This window comes from Falco peregrinus, chromosome 8, assembly GCF_023634155.1.
Source record: "Falco peregrinus isolate bFalPer1 chromosome 8, bFalPer1.pri, whole genome shotgun sequence".
Taxonomy (NCBI): Eukaryota; Metazoa; Chordata; class Aves; order Falconiformes; family Falconidae; genus Falco; species Falco peregrinus.
Window position 1 is genome coordinate 30,691,741 of NC_073728.1, and position 20,950 is coordinate 30,712,690.

Genomic DNA, 20,950 nt, shown 5'->3' on the forward strand with positions numbered 1-20,950 from the left:
CATGTATCTGAGAGCACTACCCATACACAAATATATCAGAAACAGAGAAAGCTGCCTGCAGAATTACAAGATACGCTGATACAAACCGTCCCGAAGCTGATCCATGTCATCATCAAACACTGCTTCCTTCAGGGCAGTTTTGTCGTAAGTGTTAATTGTGTCAGCATAAGGATAGGGGTTATATTCTCGAGCACGTGGCCCCGAAAAGGTGCGGGGAGGCTGGGTGTTAAGTAGGGAGGTTTTGTTATCCAGAGCCATCCGTCCACCTTCCACAATGTCACTGCTTCCACGGACATCACCGGTAGGCACAGCAAGGCCACCATCTCGAGACACCTGGGGGATCAAACAGAGAGAAAGAAAAGACCACTCAAATTCTGTGGATGAATGTAGCTTTTCTGGAGTTCATCAACCAACATGAAGAGGCACAGAATTGTTTACACGTACATAATACTTGAGTAAAACTTAAGATTACCACCTCTTTCCCATATATAACTTCAACTATTCCAAAAAGATCTCATGATCATAGGGCAAAAAGCTATGCTAGCATTCCTAAATGTAAAGTTAACATTGCTAAAACTGCACAAGCTGGCAAAGATCATAAGCTCTGGAGCAGTACCAATTTGCTAAGAAAAGGAAAGGAAGCAAAAGCAACACGCTCCTTGGGGAACTTCGCAACCCACTGACAGAGGAGACTCAACGATGAAATGAACAATAAAAGGTTCCTGAAGGAAAATCTTGGACCAAGAATTTTTAGTTTTGAAAGCTAACTTAATCTGCTAACTTGTTCATCCAGATAGGATGCAAAACTGTCATAGAACATCTCAAGTTGGAAGGGACCCATACAGACCATCGCTTAAGATTCCTGTAAATTCTAAAGTCCATGTATTTAATTAAAACAGATGGCATCTCACGTGGCAGAATTCTGTAACTGTTCACACAGCATAAGGTACCAAACGAGTTGTGTGGTCAGAGTGATTACTGGTCCTTCCTACATATGAAGTAACAAGCCTGTGAGGGAAACCACCCATGCATTTTAAGAGCTAACACTTCCCGTTACAGACCTGACTACAACACCCCATGAAAAAGCCACCACTGAGCCTGAGGAACGCTAGTTCTGTTCCTTCATACATAGGACACCCACAGAAGCCCAGTGAGCACATTTCATAGGAGGCTAGACTTCGAAGGGAGCGTTAGCGGGACCCCATAATTTAGGTATAAGAAGTTAGCAACCAATAAGCTGAAGACAATTCTAAGAATACAGCAGGAATGACTGGATTTTGTACACTAACAATCCAGAGCCAGGTCTGAACACAATGTTTTGAAGTTCCACCTATCTGGGGACATTAATCAATCAAATACTTACAATGTCACAGTCTTTCTTTCCATCACGTTTAATCGGCTCATTCAGGTCCTCTTGACTACGGAAACTGAATTTTTCAATCGCTTCTGTGACTCCACGAAGAGAGCTGTAGATTTCATCAGAGTTTAGGTTCTCCGTGTCATAATCCAGCATACTAAAGACCAAACGTATATGAAATGTTACATATGAAATTGGAATCCGCTTTTGATTGTCAACAAAAACAATGCCAAGTTGGAGACAGATGGTTTGGCATGCTCCTTCTAACAGTGACTTGTAACAAAACATCGATGGGACCAAAGCAGACTTTGGGTCTGAGTCTCCCGTCAAACGGGGCTAAATCTAGGAGAAGCTCCACTGAAATCAGTGATGTTACATTGCTGTGAGGGGAAAACAGGTCCACTGTTTGTTACATTCCACAGCTTCTGTAAAGCAAAGAAAACCTGTCCCCAGCATGGTAATGTCGTTATTTAAAAAGGAAAACGAAGAAAATCAATCACTATGAGAACTCAAAGTGTTGTGACAGCTGGTGAAAATGAAATCAGTGAAATTTAAGTTTCATAATATATCAAATATATTCTATCAATGGATTCAAACGTGACAGAATTAAATGGAAAGGAAAATGTATCTTGACATAAACCTTAGTCTAACATGTCCCACTTTCATTTATAGAGTAGTAAAACCAAAACCACTTGCGTGATGCCTTGATAACAGATGCATTTCAATATTGAGCCTAAGTTTGGGAATTCTCTCACTCAAACTTGATGCTTTCTTGCAGTCTTGTCTGTTCCTCAAATTGCTCAGCAGCATAAAGCCACGCAAATTTTAGGATTCCTTTAGGAGTTATCAAAAATTAAGTTCCATGAAAAAATGCCTGGCATGCAAGAGCAGATGAGATGAAAAAATGTGGTTAAGAAGAGAAGCTTCTACAAGGTTGGAGAAAATGAAAAGGCACTACTGGCAGGGCTTTGCTCTATCCAGGAGAAGCTGAGTTCGCATGACAATCAGTTTTCCAAGAGAGATTTAATGAAGAGACCCAGTAACTGAGAACAATTTCTCTGGTGGAGTCTTGGATCTTAGTAGAGCCAGAAGCAAAGAAACCAAAAGAATTTGAGACATTTACATCAAGTTGTTTGTCAATAAATGGTAAGAAATGGCTCCCTACAGGGCTGAATTACTATTTCTTAACAGTTGGGAAGGATGACAGGATGGGCTTGGAGGAGGATGGCTGAACAAAGAGTTGTGCTCCTTTTCCACAAAAGAAAGATTCCCTGTGAGGTTGGTGGGAAAAAAATCATAAAGTACAGAAAACTCCTTCTGAACCCTGGGTACACAACTATTATTTTTAATAGAACTCTAAGTAGGATGTTAAATATCTAGAACCACCGGGGTTTTTTTCTGGAAGAAGCTCAGGAACTTCAGACAGAGGATAAGATTGGTGCTGCCCGATTCCTTTGGGATTAACATACTGAAAATAACCACAACCCCTGGCTCCCAAGCAACACACTCACACCACACTCACACAAGCACCAGTGCCATGTATCCTGGCAAAGAAATCAAAGAACACCACCTCAAGTTTAAGCAGTGCCTGTCAGGCCAGAAAGAAAGAGAAACCACTTAAAGACCAAGATCAGGAAACGAAAACTGTTTATAAACCTACAGAAGTCAAAGTGTTTAGGACTTTTCAGACAACTGAATGACACTAACGTACTGCGACGGCCTTCCAGACAAAAGTGAAGGCAGTTTTTAGATTCTTTATAAGCATCAGGCAGGGTAGAAATACCTTTGTTTCATAGGATCTTCAAAAAAATTTTTTTTGAGCTCAAGCACATTTAATCTGTAGATCTTAAGGGGTTCTTCATACAATATTTAAATGAACAATGAAACCAACATTCAAGAAGGTATACATGTGACCGTACCCACACACCCACATCAAGAGATGACATGACTTACCAAAGGTCACACAACCACATCCACGGCAAAACTGAGAAATAATCACAGGTATATCGAAACTAAATCTTCTGCTAAAAATCATTGCTGCTTTCCTCAAGGATGAATTTTGCCCTACACTGCTATCAAAGAATAGATCAAAGTACAGACTCTGCAATGCCAAAGGACTAAGGCAGTTTCTCAGAGACAATGAGCCGATGCATTTATCAATGCACATACCACATTTTGATAAAAACCTAAAGAGTCTAACTGATTTTGTATGTCAAGTGTAAGCCTGTGTAGGAGATCACAGTATGGCTGTGCTCTACATGAACAGAAAATCTACATGTGAACACACATGTCTACTGACAGCATGTGCACTGGAATACTTCACAGACAACATGATGGGGGGAATAAAAAATAAAATGGAACTACACCCACCTTTCAGGAAAAAAAAAAAAAAAAGGCACAAAAGGGAAAAAAATTACGACCCATGCAGAAAACTAGAGGAAAGTCACAGGATGAATAAGAAGTGAGTAGAGATGAGTAGTGTTTAGGGATGTCACAACATTATTTTCCATCTTCTGCTGCACTAAAACAATGCAACTCTCTGCAAGTTTATCAGGATACAATTTGGCAGTTTTCCAGTCTGACATGAAATACATTTTACTTCCATAAACTATAACTCAGTTTCCAATCCAAAGTACGTGTAAGTAATCAGCAGTTTAGCATCCTCAAGCAGTACACAGTAACTCGCCCCGTTGCACTTTCAGGCTCTGGGCTGGAATATGTATGTCAAATTACTCCAAACCTTGGGTCAGGTAATGAAAGGAGGAAAAAAACTCCCTACTAGTTTGACTCCAAAAATCAACATGGGTCTCTTCCACAGATGTCTTAGTGTCCTAGAAGAGTCAGAACATTGATTTCACATTTTAATTCTGCAGGTATTCACAGAGGTACAGACTATGGGATTCTACTTTCTCTCTCAGACATCACAGATTCTCAGATTTTGAGCCCTCAGAGAACAATCTGTTTGCTATTCTTTCAATAGTTTTTCATTAGGAATGTCTTGCTTCAAGACAAGTCTATATACAGTCCTTCCTCAGGTAACAAGCAAGAAATCACACCTACACGTTGTCAGGGTATAAACTTAAAAATTCAAATAAATTTAACATAGCAGTCTGACAAATTAGATTTATATTCAGAAGGGGTTTTTTATTAAAGTCAATACACAGCTTTAGTCCAGCATACAGATTAAGGATCTGTACGCAGACCAGAACAAAATGCGAGGGCAGAGGAGGAACAGATGTCAAAATTAGCAATCAATAACCCCCAGGTCTTGTGGTAAGGTCAATTTTAATTTAAATACCACAATTTTCCAAGATGTTCCACAATCACACTGTGCAAGAAGCTGGTAAAATCATATATGCAAGCTTCATCCTCATCATCTTACGGATATTCACAACTGCAGATGCGAAATCACTACTGAGCTGCACTTGCCTGTTGGAAAGTGCTCATGTGCCACTTGCCAACCTTCCCTGTGCTGTCATAACACAACCAGTGCCTGCCAAAAGTGCTCAGCAACTGTGTTCTGCATTGGAAACCAACTGTGAAACATACACCCATTCAGGAACCAGGCAGGGAGGAAGGGTCTGGAAAAATCCCTTTTTTTTTTTCTTCCCCCTCCCCCCCCCCCCCCCCCCACTTGCATGCCGCATCTTCCCCAAGCAGCAAGCAAGTGGCTGCCTGCCATCTCTGCTCTCTGAAAGCTATCATCATCTCTTTGCCTTTTCCAACCAAAGCTTCCGCAGATCATTTCCCACATTGGAACAAATTTCACAGTGTGAAAGGTAAATAATACTGTGACATCTCAGACAAGTTGGTTTAACAGGTAGCTTGTTACCTGGGAGAGTAAGAGCGTCTGAAAGTCTTGTGGGAAGGAGCAGTGGGGATGGAGTTAGGCTGAGAAAGGGGAGGGGGGTGCTTCGACAGCCCATCTGCACTCCAACCCCAGAACCGACTGCCGTGATCAGAGGAGAAACGAAAGAGAGAAGAAACAGAGAAAGGAGAGGGAGGGAGAAAAAAAAAAAGAAACTATAATCTGAGTGGCTTAGTGCTGTCATGCTGCCTTGGAGAGAGAGAAAAAAAATTAATAGAAACAAAATTAAACAAGAATACTCCATTGAGCCTCACAAGTCATTGGTTTTGCCTTCATTATTAATTTCCACTTTTATTCCTAACGCAATGATATGGTTCACACAAAAGTAGTCCCTGCCTGTACTAACCAGTGAATTTTACAGATGGATATAGCCTCTGAAACTCTTACAGTGCTCCAAGTAAACAATCCCTGACCACACATCACTATTCAAACTCTAAGCAGGTACTTGCAAGCAACAGGATCTCCCTGGAAGAAAGGAAAATTGGAATTGATTTTTTTCTCAGACACTCAAAGGTAGCACGTCACATTTGGCTCCTGGTGCCTCTAGAAGAGCCTGCACAAGGCCCTACACAATCATCAAACCTCTGCAGGGCTTAAGATCTGATCCTGCTTCACCAGGTTTCAAACTGACTCCAAAAATGCATGAGTCAAAGTCAGCCTACAGTGTAAACGTCATGTAAATTGGGGACTTGGTCCAGGTCCCAGCAGACACACCTGAAAAGACTGGATGACACGAGCATCTAAGTCGATTCAGATTTCTCATCAGACTTCCACAAGCCCCTTTGGGTCTGGTTTGATCCTGCACCTTTGGGTCGAGGCATCCATCCATGTGCCAATTCATCTAAAGTTTGTTTTTGTCCTGTTCCCTTTATGATACACAGATTCTTACAGTCATCTTCTAAATAAGAATATAGATGCTTGAGCTGGGAGAGTATTCTGGACACTGCTTTGTTTCTATTAAGTTTAAGCACACTGTCTCAGAAAGTCACATTTGTATATATGCAAGTGAAAGATATTGCAAGATCAGAAGCGGCAAACAAGTCAACAATTTTTCCAGTGCAAACAGCAAATCCAGTTGAAAACTCTTATTAAGAGTGGTGTCAAGAAATTCACTTGTTAACCAGCAATCAAACACATAGCCATTACATGTAGCTATTACGGAAATACACCGGACACCCAGATTGCTGATCAGAAGCCTCACAGCTAGTCTCACCCAACTGCAAATGGGCCACCAAACTGCAGGCTTGTCCTTTACTGTGTAAGGTGGGTGGCTTATTTTAATTCTTTTTCTATGCCTTGCCTTGCTCAACTTAATACTGAGAGTCAAATTCCATTTTTTAGTTGTATTTTCTATTGTCAGTGAAAAAACAAGCAAGTAAACTTATACAACCAAATAAAATTGTTAGCCTTTTATTTTGATGCATTTCCTCCAGAGATCTTTGAAAGACTACACTATCTTTTTTAATAACTGGAACTATGCACAGGTTTCTGGACTACTGCTATGAAGGCAGAAGCAGTAGGGCAAACCTATTCATTTGATATTCCCTCAAATATTCCTACAGAATTCTAGGTGAAAATTTAGAGCCTGAAAGTAACACTGTGAGTTTACGTAAGTCCATTTGCTATTCAGAACAGTATTCTTACGCTGGAGCACTTCACAACTTAGTATTTTCCTTTTTGTCATACTACATCATTTACTAAATCTCAGATTTCCTCTGTGCAACGCAAACTCAAGCCATTCATCTGAGCATTGCCCAGGAAACACTCTTTCCTCTCAGTCAGATGTCTGGGGTTTTCCCTATTATTTTCAGTCTTCCCAAGTGCCCTCCCCTGCTTTTCTTCTTCAGAAAACACCTCTTTCTCCCACAGCTCCAATCCCAAAAAACTAAGACTGTCACGACAAAAAAAGGAAGTACAAATGGAGAACTCACAGATGCAGTGGATATGTTCTAGTGGTCATGAAGGGGAACTGGATGGAGCAAATGAAAGCGGAAGGAAGGACTCTGCCCAAAGCCCTGAAAGCACATTGCCCTTCTGAAGACACTAACATCAGGGGACACTTGTTATCATGTGGATAGGTAAGTCAACTGTTTGAATCAGCAATGTCCAGTTCAGCCAAAACATTGAAAATCTATCCAGAGAGCTCAAATACACGTACGCACAAATACACACACACAAAAAAGGAAAAAATTAGTCATCTGGAATTCAGTTGTGATGGCAATAATATGGGAGAAGTAATGTGACCTAAGGGCATGGCATACATATATACTATAGAAAGCCTTGCTGATTAATATTGAGGATATAGTCCACAAATAGTAATATGGGAGAGCAGCTACGCTTAGCAGCATTTTTATATTCCTACAGGACCCAACCTATCCTTTCTACACATATCCCAGCCCCAAAGGTATATGTCTTTAGGTATGACTACTCCTCCAATCTGTCCATCAAGAACAAATTCAAAGGAAATTATAATCCTCAAAACCAAAGTTGGCATTAAGAATTGGACATAATCCTTCAACTGACTGCACTCAGGCTGCCTGTACGAGGCAAGGTCTGCACATGCAGCACCCCAGGAAGCAATGGGCATACACAACCTTGGTACAGCCCCTTAGCAACGGGTTCCATAAAAACATAAAACCAAGCGTATTTTTGAAGGAGAGCTACACAGAGAAACTGGGGAAATCTTTAGCCTTTTACACTGCTATCAGAATGACTCAGGTGTGCTTATTTTCCACGTTTGTAGAGAGAAAAGCAACATTTTACACCACCGATGAACAGCAAAGGACAAGCATTTGTAATGGAAACATGACACAAGCATCTATACCAACAACTGCAATACTACAGTGTACCCTTCTTCCTGTAACTGTCAGCACATCTTTCAAAGCCTTTTTTTCTGAAAGAAGGTCGACCACACGAACTCTTCAGAAACAGAGCTATATTCTCTTTTGTTCTGCAAGTCCCGACCAGGTTCAAACACAAGACATTTTCAAGAAGGATGCGGTCCAGCAGAGCATCAGAAGCTACTGCCACTGATGTGCAGTACTTGCCACCACCTTTTCTACAAATGGCAGAAATCTGCAGCTACTGTTACTGCTTAGAGGTCACTCACCAAAAAAAGTAGAACTTGTCCCCTGAATATTTTAAAGGGCTTTTACAACAGCTTCCACCTTCACCTATCATAGAAGAATGACTTTTACACATCACTCTTGAATAACTAAATCCAGCAAGGGAACAGGACATACTTGTTGAAAAGACACCTAAATTTTTGGATCAACATCTCCAAGAACTCCATAGAAAACTGAAGGAATGACTGTTTTCTAAAGGAAGTTCCTGGCCCATTGCATCAGTAGCATTTTTGGTCTTGACAACTTAATGGCAGAATGCTCTGCAATTACATGCCCCCTCTAACTATTCCTTGAGAACATATCATACAGGGCAAAAAAAACACTAAACCCAAAATGCTCGAGAACAACAGCAACAACAAAATGCAAGTTTTGTTTTAAGTATACACTGAATGCTTTAATCAATATTTTGATACGTGCATTCTGACATCAAGAGGTAAGGAGAATGCAAAGACAAATTGAAAAGCAGAGAGTGAAGTGGCAAAACACAGTTGTAACCCAGTGGCAAAGCTAAAAAGCATGGTAAAAAGCTCATGGATTTATAAAGTAAGTGCCACATGTAAACATGGCCAGCAAAGCCACAACATAACCACAGAGAGCTATCTAAGTTTATAATCTCCCATGACAGACATCATCAGGGCAACAATGCTCAAACTAATCAAAAAGGAAGCAAGAGTTGGAACCATTCCCCTGAAATTTTACAACTTAATTCCTTAACAAAATCTTTGTTGAAAAACTCATAATAAGACATCTCAACCTTGGCTTGCAACCTCCCACTCTAGTTTTGGATTACAGAAGATTTAGAGGTCACAAAGATGTATTTAGATACCCAAAATTTTCTCAGGAATCTCCATGTGCTCCTCATATGCTGCTGGATTAGTACACATACTCACTAAAGGCTAAAAGCCTGTATTTTTCGTGGCACGTGGGAACTCACATCTCTAAGTAACCCTCCAGACAGGGTTTCGCATGTCATGACAGGGGTGATCAACAGATTTCAGTGTAAATTACTAAAATGGACTACAAACTGCACTTCTCATCCAAAATGTTTCCTTCTAAGTCTCTTCCATGACAAAGGAAAGCGACCTCCCATGGAGAGGGCAGGCAGACAAAAGCAAGAGCTTTTAAGCTTTCCCAGCATGAATCAAAGCTTGTCCAGGTAAAAGCCTAATACTTTCCTCCAATTTTTCTATGGTCCCAGAGCATACCATCTAAATTCCCATCTCCTCTGCTCTAAGTTTTTATGGTGCAAAATATATACAATTCCAATATCCAAGAATCCATGTTTGCCCAATAAAATGTTTTGGCGTCGACCAATATATTCTAGAGTAGCATCTGCACCTTCAGTGAAACGCCTGGCTGCGACAAGACCTGCTGCCCAAAGGATCACACCAGTGTTCTGCTGGTGAGCAGCCAGGAGTGTGATTTGAGAGGCATTCAGCACTGAAACACAGCTGCCACCTTTGCCTGTTCTGCACCCTCACAAAGTGTAAGAGGGGAACAGGAGATTCAGCACTTCTCCCAGCAGCACAAGCACTGTACTACAGTCAGATGAATTACTGATCAACAGGGCACACCTAAAAAATAGACACAAGCTGAAACCCTTGACCTGAAAGTCATCATACACTTTGCGATATTTGCAACCTTAACAAGACCTCATTTCTAATGCTGCCATTCAGTATTACCTTTATTGAACCCACAAATCTAATTCTGGAGAAGGCCTACTTATGAAAGAAAGTCAGTATTATAAGAGAAGACATTCATATTACACAGATAACATGAGGACTGGAACACTGAAATCAATCACCAATCATGTATAATCATGCTCACACCCTGTTTCTTTGGAGCAATCTACTGTAAACTTTTGGTCCTGTTTTTGCTTTCAAAGTGAGTCACATTCTGCAAATGCACACTCAGTGTTGAAATCCTTTAATATTTTGCAAGTGGTTTAATTAGCCTGCTGCATTACCTTGGAGACAGTCCACCATGGGAACAGTTGGTAGGTGAAGTTAAGGGGCTGGTTCTGCTGCTGGAGTGTCGGGAAGGAGTCCGACCAAGGGTATTGCTGGGGGAACCCTGGCACAGAAGCAGGAAGAGAGGGATTAGCAACGTGTTGCAATGCATAGGCAGGAGTACACAACAACAGGTCCAAATATTGCCTTTGTTTGCACTAGACAAGCTTAGTGCAGTTTTGGTTCTGGCTCTGGACCTAAAAATCTGCAGCCATGGTTCATGTAGTCATTAATATGGTCTCGAAGGTTCTGCTCTGACGATAAAGAAAGCAGACGTGTACTTTTCTACAACCCACAGCACCTGCAACATGTACAACCTGCAAATATTGCCAGAGAAACGGTTTATCAATCTGTCAGGATACCCAGCTTCTCAGACAAGATTTGCCAGGCTCCAAAGTATGCAGACCATTACGCTGGCAATTTAGCAATTTAATTATGCAGCTATTTCTCCACATTGTCTAAAGCATTCTTGATTGTGCTTGTTACGAACATAAGTAAGCAATCTAACTTATTTTTTCCACTGGCCTGCACCATCATTTATACCACAGCAAAATGAGTAGAAATTGCTCCCAATTCTGACTGTCTTCACAGAAAGTCGAAAGTACTAGGGAATCCAATCCACTCGCCTGGAAGTTGCTACAGTTGTAGCTTACACAAAGGGCTGCTTGCCCCATGGAAGTGCAAAGACAGGAGGGTTCAAATTCCAGCAAGTTTCACAAGATTTCCACATAAAAAGGCAAAAAATACCCTAACCCTTGCTGCTCTGTGGGGAAGTTTACAAGCACACTTAAATCCTCTGCTAACATATTCCTTCACAGGAATAAAAATACGTAAGAGTTTCACGTAAAACCAAAACGTAAGGTAATAGGTATAGACTGAGGAGACCTTGTAGGTCAACCAAAGATCCTGCAAGCGTCTTAGTAGGCAGTATGTCTGTTATTAAACTGATTTCAATAGTGGTGGTAAGCCCAGAAAATCTGTGGTATCAGGATCTCTGTTTTGGCCAAAAGATTGTTAACTGGCAGAATTTTCAAAAGCACACACCCAACTTTCATGCGCTTCTCAGTTTGTTGGGTTTTTATTATTATTATTATTTTTACTGGTTATGACTATATTAAATTTAAAAATAAATGAGTTTTTGGTTTTAATGATCCCTATAAAAGCAACATCAAACAGAAGCCTCTGTTGCCATATTGCTTCAAGACAACAGTTACAGATAATTCATGCTACTGAGTATCTGCAACAGCTTATCAATGAGCTGCTGGTGGTTTTGAGTCTTTGAGGCTCTGGCGTTTGCAAGAACAAGGGCCTCTCACCACACTGGTGTTACTGGAGTTCTTGAGGTGGTTGTGCAGGAGCTTGGTAGCACCATCCTGGAATGTTTTTGGCAAGGCACCAAGTAACATGGTAAACTCAGGAGTGTTCAATTCAAAGAGAGAAATCAGGACTATCTGTGCTGCCTGAAAAGAAAAAAAAAAAAAGAAAAGACCATCAGTTTTCATTCTTTGAAAAAATAGGCATTCTGTTGGTAACAAACCTTAGGGTAAACGATGTGCATTTCGTTCATAAAGAAGACTCCCACACTAGACAAATTTTTCATGTGTACCTTGTGACGTGTCTTAAGGGATTGCTAACTACTATAGTTAACTTTTTAGTTCTTAGAGCTTACAATATATTTTTGCATTTGTATCGTTAACTCCTCAGATGTGAGGTATACAGCTATTCACACTCAGAGAGAAAATCTTACCATCATCCTGTCCAGCAAGTATTTCAATTGAACAAGTTACTGCAAAAAATGTACAGGGAACAAATAAAACCAGAAGCTCAGATAAGTATGAAGAATCTAGGAGTGCAATTTCTCATTCCCACACTTTCTATTTTAAGCGTGCGTGTTCTCTTCCCACCCAACTTCTTAAGGGTCTGACAAGTTTGTTTCATCAGACAATCCTTACTTCTGTTTTCCCACCTCTCCTTGCGAGTCTCACCACTGAGGCTGTTTCAGCAACAGAAGACTCCATCTCAAGTGGAAGATCTACTGGGATGGTAAGAACCACCTTTCTCTCATCCATGGACAGGCTAAACCCCACTAGATTCCCTAAACGTAGTAAGCGAAGCCAGGGTACCACTGAAACAACTAAGAACTTTACCATTAATTTCACTGGACGGGGTTTGCCCTATCTGCCTGGAAGAATAGCTGCCAGAACAGGATCTCCACTAACTCTATTAGCAAACATACAGCTCTGCGTATCCTGAACTAAGACAATGGAACCTAATGGGCATGGAAACAGAATAAATCACAGAGCGCAGATCTGCAAGAGTAATTAACATCACATGTTCCTAACCAGACTTCCCTAGCAGCATACAACCCATGTGGATTGCACCAATTCCAGTATTTTCCCCCGCCTTTGCCTTGAAAATATTTTTAAAAACATATATATTTAAAAATTCATTAAAAGAACAATAAAAATGAAGCAATGAAGAAGGACTTCTGATGGCCTGCAGCATCACCTTCTCCAATGGGGGTGTAGCCATTGACACAGCCACCCCTAAAATACATATCTGGATACAAAGCATTGGCTTAGGCTCACAGAAAAGCAAATCTACACATGCTCTTAGTTTGGAACAGCATACATACAGGCTTAAGAACAGCAGACACTTGCGCCTCACCCTTTTGAGGATCAACTTTCTAAAACTACCTAGAAATGAAAAAGAACTTTAAAGAAGGTAAAAATATAATTCACAGTTGTGGCGCTAACTGTACATTCATTGTTCTTATCAATTCAAAGAAGGAGTTTTTAGTAAGTAATGTGTTTGCAAAGTTGCAATAATTAAAAGTGTATCTACAGTTCCCTGTGAAGTGGAATCCTTGAGCAGATGATGAACTTGGGTACACAAAACCCCTTTCATAGTGGAGCGGAATCGAAGTATCTCATTGTTTCAGTGTGCAAACTGCAATTCAAGCTATGCTATCCCTTCTGCTATCAGCCCCAATTTGCAGTAACACAGCTTTGTATATAAAAAAAATTCCATCCACAGAAGTCTGGTAAGTATCATCCTCTTCACACGGCCAACCAAGAAACCGAGGCACACCACACTCAACGGGCTTCCAAGGACTACAGCAAACAACAGGTCTTCAAGACTCTTCATTCCAGATGGACCATGCTGCCTCCTGCCAAAACTCTTGCTAACTTGAACAGAAACACAGTGTGTCATTATTCGCTTCACATTGAAGGTCTAGGAATGAAAGAAACGGGGAGATAATTTTCCCCATGGCTTGCTTAACTCTATACTCTACCCTCCTCTGACCTGAAGTTTTGGGCAATTCTGCCATGAAGCCTGCCTGGTATCCAACAAGGACGTGTATTTCTGTCCATTTTCATCCGAGAACTTTTAAGTTTTCACCAGCATAGTATTTTCTGTAATAAAAATATTACTGCAAACAAGAGATCTCAGAACAACAACCACCATGTTGAACTGAATGCAAAGTGACAAGTCATGCCAAAGTACATTCCCATTTGTGAACGGCATGCATATCCCAGCTGGTTAGGGAGTGGACATGCAGATGATCTGTGTCAGAACAAGCAGATCTCGCATTCATTGAAATAAGAAAAAAACCCAAACATTTAAAAAAAAAAAAAAAAAAAAGGGAAAAGTGAACAACATGGTCCCCAAGCTGAGACTGCTCAGAGACTAGAGTATCTGGAAATAACAACTGGTAAGTCAGGAGTTGCCCAAGGCACAGTGAGATGGGAAAGGATTTCAGATACCTTTGTCCCACATATCTCCCACTGATGGCTTAGAAATAAAGTCATCCTTGGAGGCCTCCTAAGCAAATAGAGCAAAGCAGGCACAACAGCAGAGGCACCCTACGATGTGACGCTCTGGAGGTACCTTTCCTGTGTGCCAGAGGTCTAAAATCCATCTCACATATCTAAGCAAAGTGTTCACCAAATCTCCACCAGGGACTTTAGGATCCTGTGGCTTCACTCTGAAGGAGAGGGTTACCTAATTGGTATGGTTTAACCCTACACACAAACACTAACAGCACAGATGTGCCACAAGAGCATCTGAGGGAAGTTTGAGCTCCCAGAGGTCACTTCAATTTTGTTCCAGCTTTTTGTTTTGGCTTTAGTGAAAAAACAGGACTGTGTCCACCCTTCCCCTTTGCACGAAATAACAGCTTAGCTTGTCTTTAGGAGCTGTCTTGCCAGTGTTCTGTGTACCTGGGTGATCTTCAGCAATTTTGTTGTTGCCTGTAAACAGGCCACTGGGCTTTGAGCAAAGTGCCGAACAGCTGCTCACAATGTTTACAATCTTACATGGACTGAAAGACGACCTACAGTCAATGCTTTTTGAAATAAAGCCAAGTACTACTACAGCCTAGGAGTGGTGCTCCAGTAAAGCTCTCAAAAGCCACCCTGGAATTATGTGGGTTAACCCTGGCTGTGTTCTTTTTAAATAGTCCTCAGCCACCCCACTTCTAGCACTTTTAGGTTTATTTCAGGCAGAAGCTATTATTTGAAAGTTCAGCCATAATTTCCTACTTGAGATTTAACACTGGCTAACACCACCTAAAAAGACGGTCTCTGCGACCAGGGACTGTCACTACTGTCCTCAAAAGCTGGAAGGTCCACACTAGCTTGAAATCACATTTATAATGTGCTTCAAGTTTCACTTTTGCAATACTTTCCAGTTCTCATACAGCTAATTTTATTTCAGTAATGAAGGGCATCAGGAGCAGCATTTCTAGCATTTCTACACCTGCCTTAATAGTTAGAGCTGGACACACCTGATAACCCTCTAAGTTTCATTTATCTAGTATACATTTATCTAGTCAAAGGCAATCTTTTACAGATAATTCTTCTCAGTTTTAAAACTGTGGAAAATCTTGTGGAAACTACTAACGTAGTTTCATTAAATTACTACGTTACATCAGATTACGAAGAGTAGATAAATTTAAAACAAGCCATAGAAAACTTATTTCTGTACACAATGTACAAACATTCTCCATGCAACACTCATGCTTGATGATACATAGTTTGAAGAAAGAGTAATATCTGAATTTTCCCTTGCCTTTGTGTCCCTGTACCATTAGTGTGGAACACTAATCCATCTCCATTCAGTGACATATAACGTAGACCCTACAGATTATCTAATCCTAACGAAGCAGTTCTCTGCTGGCTTGAGCTGGAGAAACTCCAGTGACTTCAGAGCCTAACTATGCTAGTGAGGGGGTCTGGCTCCACATCAGGTTCTTGAATCATTTGCAAAGGATCATTTATATAACTTCATTATTCTACTTATAACAATGCAGCAAAGGATCAGGTTCCACAAGCTGGTAGCAGCTCCCAAAGTTTCACATTTAGGTCAATGCAATTCATGCTGTCCAAACAGCATCAGCTGCTAAAGGGACACAAATGCTTTAGCAACTTCTGTTTTTTTGTTTTCACCTAGCAGTGGGTGTTGACCATATTTATCAAAAACTGTAACCTCTGCAAATTGGTTGAATTATAATAAAGTCTCTTTGAAATTGTTTGGGCTCATTAAGCAAAAAGATCAAGGCTAACTGGAAAAATCCATTGGTTTTAGAAAGGAAATGTGGTCAGTGACCTAAGCTTAATGCAAGTGCCTTATGATTGCTGCTGTCGCTGGTCCAATAGACCAAGCAGAATAAGCGGCTAGTTGCCTAAGCTGTATGAAAGCAGTTTTCACGTTTCTCAAACTTCTGTTGGCGATGGGCTCACAACACCAGGGGCCCCATAAAAGCAGAGGACCTCATACCCTGATTGCTTACGAGGGAATACAACAAAAGAGTTAACAGAAAAGCACACCAAAGCCAAAAAATACTTCACAGACACACACACTCTTTTCAGGCTCCGAGTCAAGGTCTCTTTACACAGCTAGACAGTTGAGTTGAGACTGCAAACACGATTAGTGTGATTAGTGCACACAGCTTTTAGTCTACCTGTTTACATTTCTCTTCCAAGTTTCCTTCACCGGGCCCTGAGGAAGCTGTAGTGGTCCTAGCTGGCAAATCCTCACCCACCCAACTATGCATGGTCTGGGTTTGACAAACAGGAAAGTTGATATTTATTTAGAGAAAGCATAGATTTAAACTGAATCATCTAAGCAGTACACATGCCATGTTTTTGCAGAAGAGTTTTAATCAGTTGCTTGCTTAATTTCAAGTAACAAAAAACATTAATACTTGCTTTAACCAGAAGAGCATTCCCTTCAGCAAAGGGTGGCACTGGCTCGAAACTAAATCGGCCACAACTCTCAGGCTTACAGATCATCCCTTAGTTCTGCTAGGCTTTGCTTTGGCCACCTCCTGATGGCCTCCATAACCACCTGAAAACTTCTGCTGAGGCGCAGAGCCAAGGCAGTGCTGCACTGAGATGGCACTTGCATCTGGCCAGCCAGGAGTAGGGGAACAGGTGCTTGCATCTGCCCGCACCTATCCTCGCAGACGTCTCTAAGTTCAGAGGAAGAAGCAGTGAAGAACTTGCAAACTCCTGCCTCTGGTCCAGGCATCAGTCTGATAGACCAACAGCATCTGCAAATGCCTTTTACCACGTGATCAGTCTGGGGAAGGTCTGCACTAACATCTACTCACTTTTGATAAACATAATCATACTCTGTATGCATCATTCACGTCACCATCTAGTCTAAGGCAAATGTGGTTTTAATAACTTAAGGCATGCTGGAACAGAGCAGCTCTCTCCCTCGTGTCACTTTGAATTACACTAAACTGCAGATCAAATATAGATCCACTGAGATAGAGAGGCAGCAGTGGCACATTAGGCAGCTTGTATTAGCACACACTGGCATAGGGCAACGCTTCGATTCTCCAGTGAGCGCAGCTGATGTTAAGTGAGTTAATTCACATCTGCTGAGAGTGTTTGCAGGCTCTAAACAAGCGTTATTTAAGTGTACTTTCCAGCAGACCACTAGTTGTTAGCTGGCACTAAGTTAACAAACTATCTACCAAACCAAACCTCCTGCTTGTTCCTTTTTCAGGTCTAGAATCAGATGAGCATGGATGTCCACATTACTGACAGGGTAATATGAAGCACGATGGCTTCATCAGCTCACACATAAACCAAGCATGCTAGCTTGAGCACAGGTTTTTAAACACACAGTTTTCCCAAAGGACTTCTATCAGAATATGCTGTTTACATCCACATCCTGAAAAGGAAGAACTTGTTTAACAGATTTAAATACAGAATTCATATACAGATTAAATCCACACTGCTATTGTTTTATACAGCACACAGTATCATGAAAGGCTTTTACAAGTCATGGATGGTTGCATTACATGTTTCAAAAGCCTCTCAAACAAGTGCCAGCAAAAAAAAAATCGGATTACTATTCTATAATGAGCTATGACTCCTTATGCATGCTGTTGTTTTGTGACCTGGGCACTGCAAAGACCACGGCAAAAATATTAATTATTTCTGGAGAGTTAGATGTTACCTCAGAAGTCAAGCTGATGAAGATTATTCTGAGTAAACTTTGTTCCTTACAAAATGGCATTTGTTGCAAAAACAGGTTTCAGGACTAGAAACAAAAGCTACATTTCATTGACAACTGAGAAACTTTTATTGTAAACCTGGCATGACACAAGTTTGAATTCTGAAGGGAAGATACAAGCCAAGAAAGAAAGTCTACTGAAGTAAGATAGTTTGTAATTAAAACACCCACTTTAACCTGCACAGAGTTTCAAAATGCTAGAATAAGTATGGCAGTCTTACCCATCACAGTGCAGAAAACACAGCCCATGGTCTCTTTACTGGATTGGCTCTACAACACATCATTTAAATATCACCTCTAATCTTGGCTTTCAAAACAGATACATCATCTATACCTACGTAGGTACGTGTGTATTTATATAAATGGCATGTACACACAAGCATATTATGAACAGACAAATAACATAAGCATGAGTATACACACATTCTGTGAGGCAAATTCTTCTGATCTCATAGTAAGAGCTAATGCATGATAATGTTTCAAGCAAACTGAGAAAATGTGCTTATATTACAAACTGCTTTCAGCTCAAAGGACACTAGAAGGCTGTATAAAGTGAAGAGATTAAATTTTAAGGAAATCTACCCCAGCACCACATTTCCAACAAGCACGTAATGATTTTCTGGCCACCAATGTTGGGTAAAAGCCATTTTCCTGACACTGCGTGCACTAAAAACATTCTGGCCCTCATAGCTCTCTAGCATCAAACTCAAAACAAACAGAAAATGATGGCTACTATTTTGGAAACACAGCTGGGACACAGAGATCCTTTTTGTTGTAACAGCATTAAATCAAGCAAACACTGAAGGCCACCAGCTACCACTTTTGATGTATTACACTATTTTCCTTAACACTATGTTTAAATGCTTGAAAGGAATTCTGTGCACTTAGGCCGAGTTTGACTTCTTTAGGAATATCCTTTGGCTAAAGGGCTGACCTCAGCAGTATGGCCATAGTCCTATTCAAGACTCCATAAGCCTGAAATTAAATCCTAAGACCTGGTTCTCTGGTAACTTGGCTCTTCGTGGAGTCCATGAGACGCACAAATCTGGCGCAGGAATGTTGCAGGACTGCTAGACAAACCTCTGACTCAGAAAGGCAAGTCTGCGACTGAGGAACATTAAAACAATCTGCCATTCAAATCCATTTCTGCAAACATCCTCCTTGTCACCGCTGCTCTAACAGGCTATGACCAACAGTGTTTATTGCCCAGCACCAGCAAAGATTAACACCACCATTTCAGCTCACCAAGAGTCTTCAGGTGTGCCTTTAAAGAAGAGCTTCTGTCCCAGAATTGCTCAAATCAGCCTGATGTTAGATGGAAAATTAAAGCTCCAGAAGAGATTTTAGTAGTCTCATGGCAGTACATCGCAAAGGAACTCAACTTCGCTTCCTTAGAAGTGTTTGCTTTCCTATCACTGGTCCTCCTACGCATATCACAGCAGTATTTTATTCAAACTTGCACTGGGCTTTATTGATAAGATACAATTTCCTTATCCAAGTGACACTAATTTGTCAAGAAATGACAGCTAGGACTACTAGTTAAAGAAGTAATAGAACTTCATTGGCTGTTTGAGCACATTAATTTGTTGACCTGCAGCTTTCTCTCTGAAATCTTCCTCATTTTCCCGTGTAATTCAGAAGCAGTTTCTCAATCAGTTTTAGGAAGAAAATCTGATCCCAAACACATTTTCTTTGGACATCTCTAGACTTCAGTTGCAAACTGGTGGTGCCAACCCAAGGAGGGCCCTTCCCCTAGGTAGTCTGGAGGGGGACTTCATCTTCATGCAAATCCCAGTAACACAAGCACTGTCCTGGGCTTTTTGAATCACTGCAGTGGTTCTAGTTTCTTATCAAGTCCCATACACTGTCTGTACTCAAGGGCAGCTCGGCCAAGCTCAGTAGTAACAAGACAGTTGAAATAGAGAGTTTTCCCCATTACGTAAGTGGAAGGCAGAACATGATGCACACATGGCATGAAGCTGCTCATAACATGTAAAACAACATTCAGGCTTGTAAAAAAACTACTGTAGGAATGCTTTATCAACAGAGAAGCCAGTCAGGATATCTGGCACACAGGAAAAATTCCATCTTCCCCGAGATCAGTAGTCCAAATGACAATCAGGCAATACAGATCTTGTTATTTATCATTACAACCAGAGCTCGGCTAGTCTTTAATAACAAGACCTGTATTAATAAGATGGTAGGCAATATCACTGGCCCTTCACCTCTGCAGACCTTGTTCCCCTTCAGCCTGTACAAGCTTCTCCTAAATGCTAAGATCCTGTGTGCCCTCACAGACAATTCCATCCTCTCAAATGCTGAACACTCATGTTTAATAAAAGTTTCTATTCATCCCAGCCTTGGACAGGAGGCTTCTTTAGACCGTGGCCAAAGTCAAATCAGAAGCCTCATTCTATCTCCATTCCCAAACTGATGGCTCTTTTCCAAGATCAAAGCATTTTCCCACACAAAGCCCGAGCCTGTCATCCAAATTCAATAAGCACTTTACCTACGTAAAGATTGCACAATAACATTGCTGGCAATATTAGCGATAACATGGTGAAGTTACTGACTTAATGTCCTCAGACCAGTCATCACAGTATTTGCATTGTCATTGTGTTATTTTTCGGTGTGGTAATTAACTGGCTTTTGTAAAATGACTTCATAAAATCTTAAATATTTTCCAGAGAAAAATCAGAATTAATGCCCTGTTACAGAGAGGAATAAACCAAGGCAGAGGAAAGTCAAGTACATCACACAAGGTTAGCCGCTACTGCAATCAAAATTAGAGCTCAGTTATCTGAAATCCTTATCTGTGCCCTGCCCATTGATATGTTCTGCTTGGGGAAAAAGCAGCAAGCCTGCTTGCTGTATGTGTGGAAATTACCAACAGGTGCTCTCCTTGCACTGGAACCACATCCCATCCACGTCTCCACGCAGTGCTGCGTGACCTGTTCCTACCCAATGGCTTCTGTTTGGTACGGAGGACAAATGCCTTTCACCTTTCTTCTAGCACTGCTTGCAGGAAGTAAATCTTAACTTGAACACAGGGTAAACA

At 41.0% G+C, this 20,950-nt stretch overlaps 1 protein-coding gene across 1 annotated transcript in view; it reads right to left on the bottom strand.

The window, feature by feature from the left end:
* The window catches only part of CLASP1 (cytoplasmic linker associated protein 1), a 181,290-nt gene that overhangs the window by 18,299 nt on the left and 142,041 nt on the right, over positions 1 to 20,950 (bottom strand). Inside the window, exons 31-34 of the mRNA XM_055811576.1 lie at positions 11,676 to 11,819; positions 10,317 to 10,423; positions 1,364 to 1,514; positions 87 to 333 (exon numbers count right to left, since the gene is read on the bottom strand). Of these exons, the coding sequence (XP_055667551.1) occupies positions 87 to 333; positions 1,364 to 1,514; positions 10,317 to 10,423; positions 11,676 to 11,819 (649 nt within the window). The remainder of the gene's footprint in view (positions 1 to 86; positions 334 to 1,363; positions 1,515 to 10,316; positions 10,424 to 11,675; positions 11,820 to 20,950) is intronic.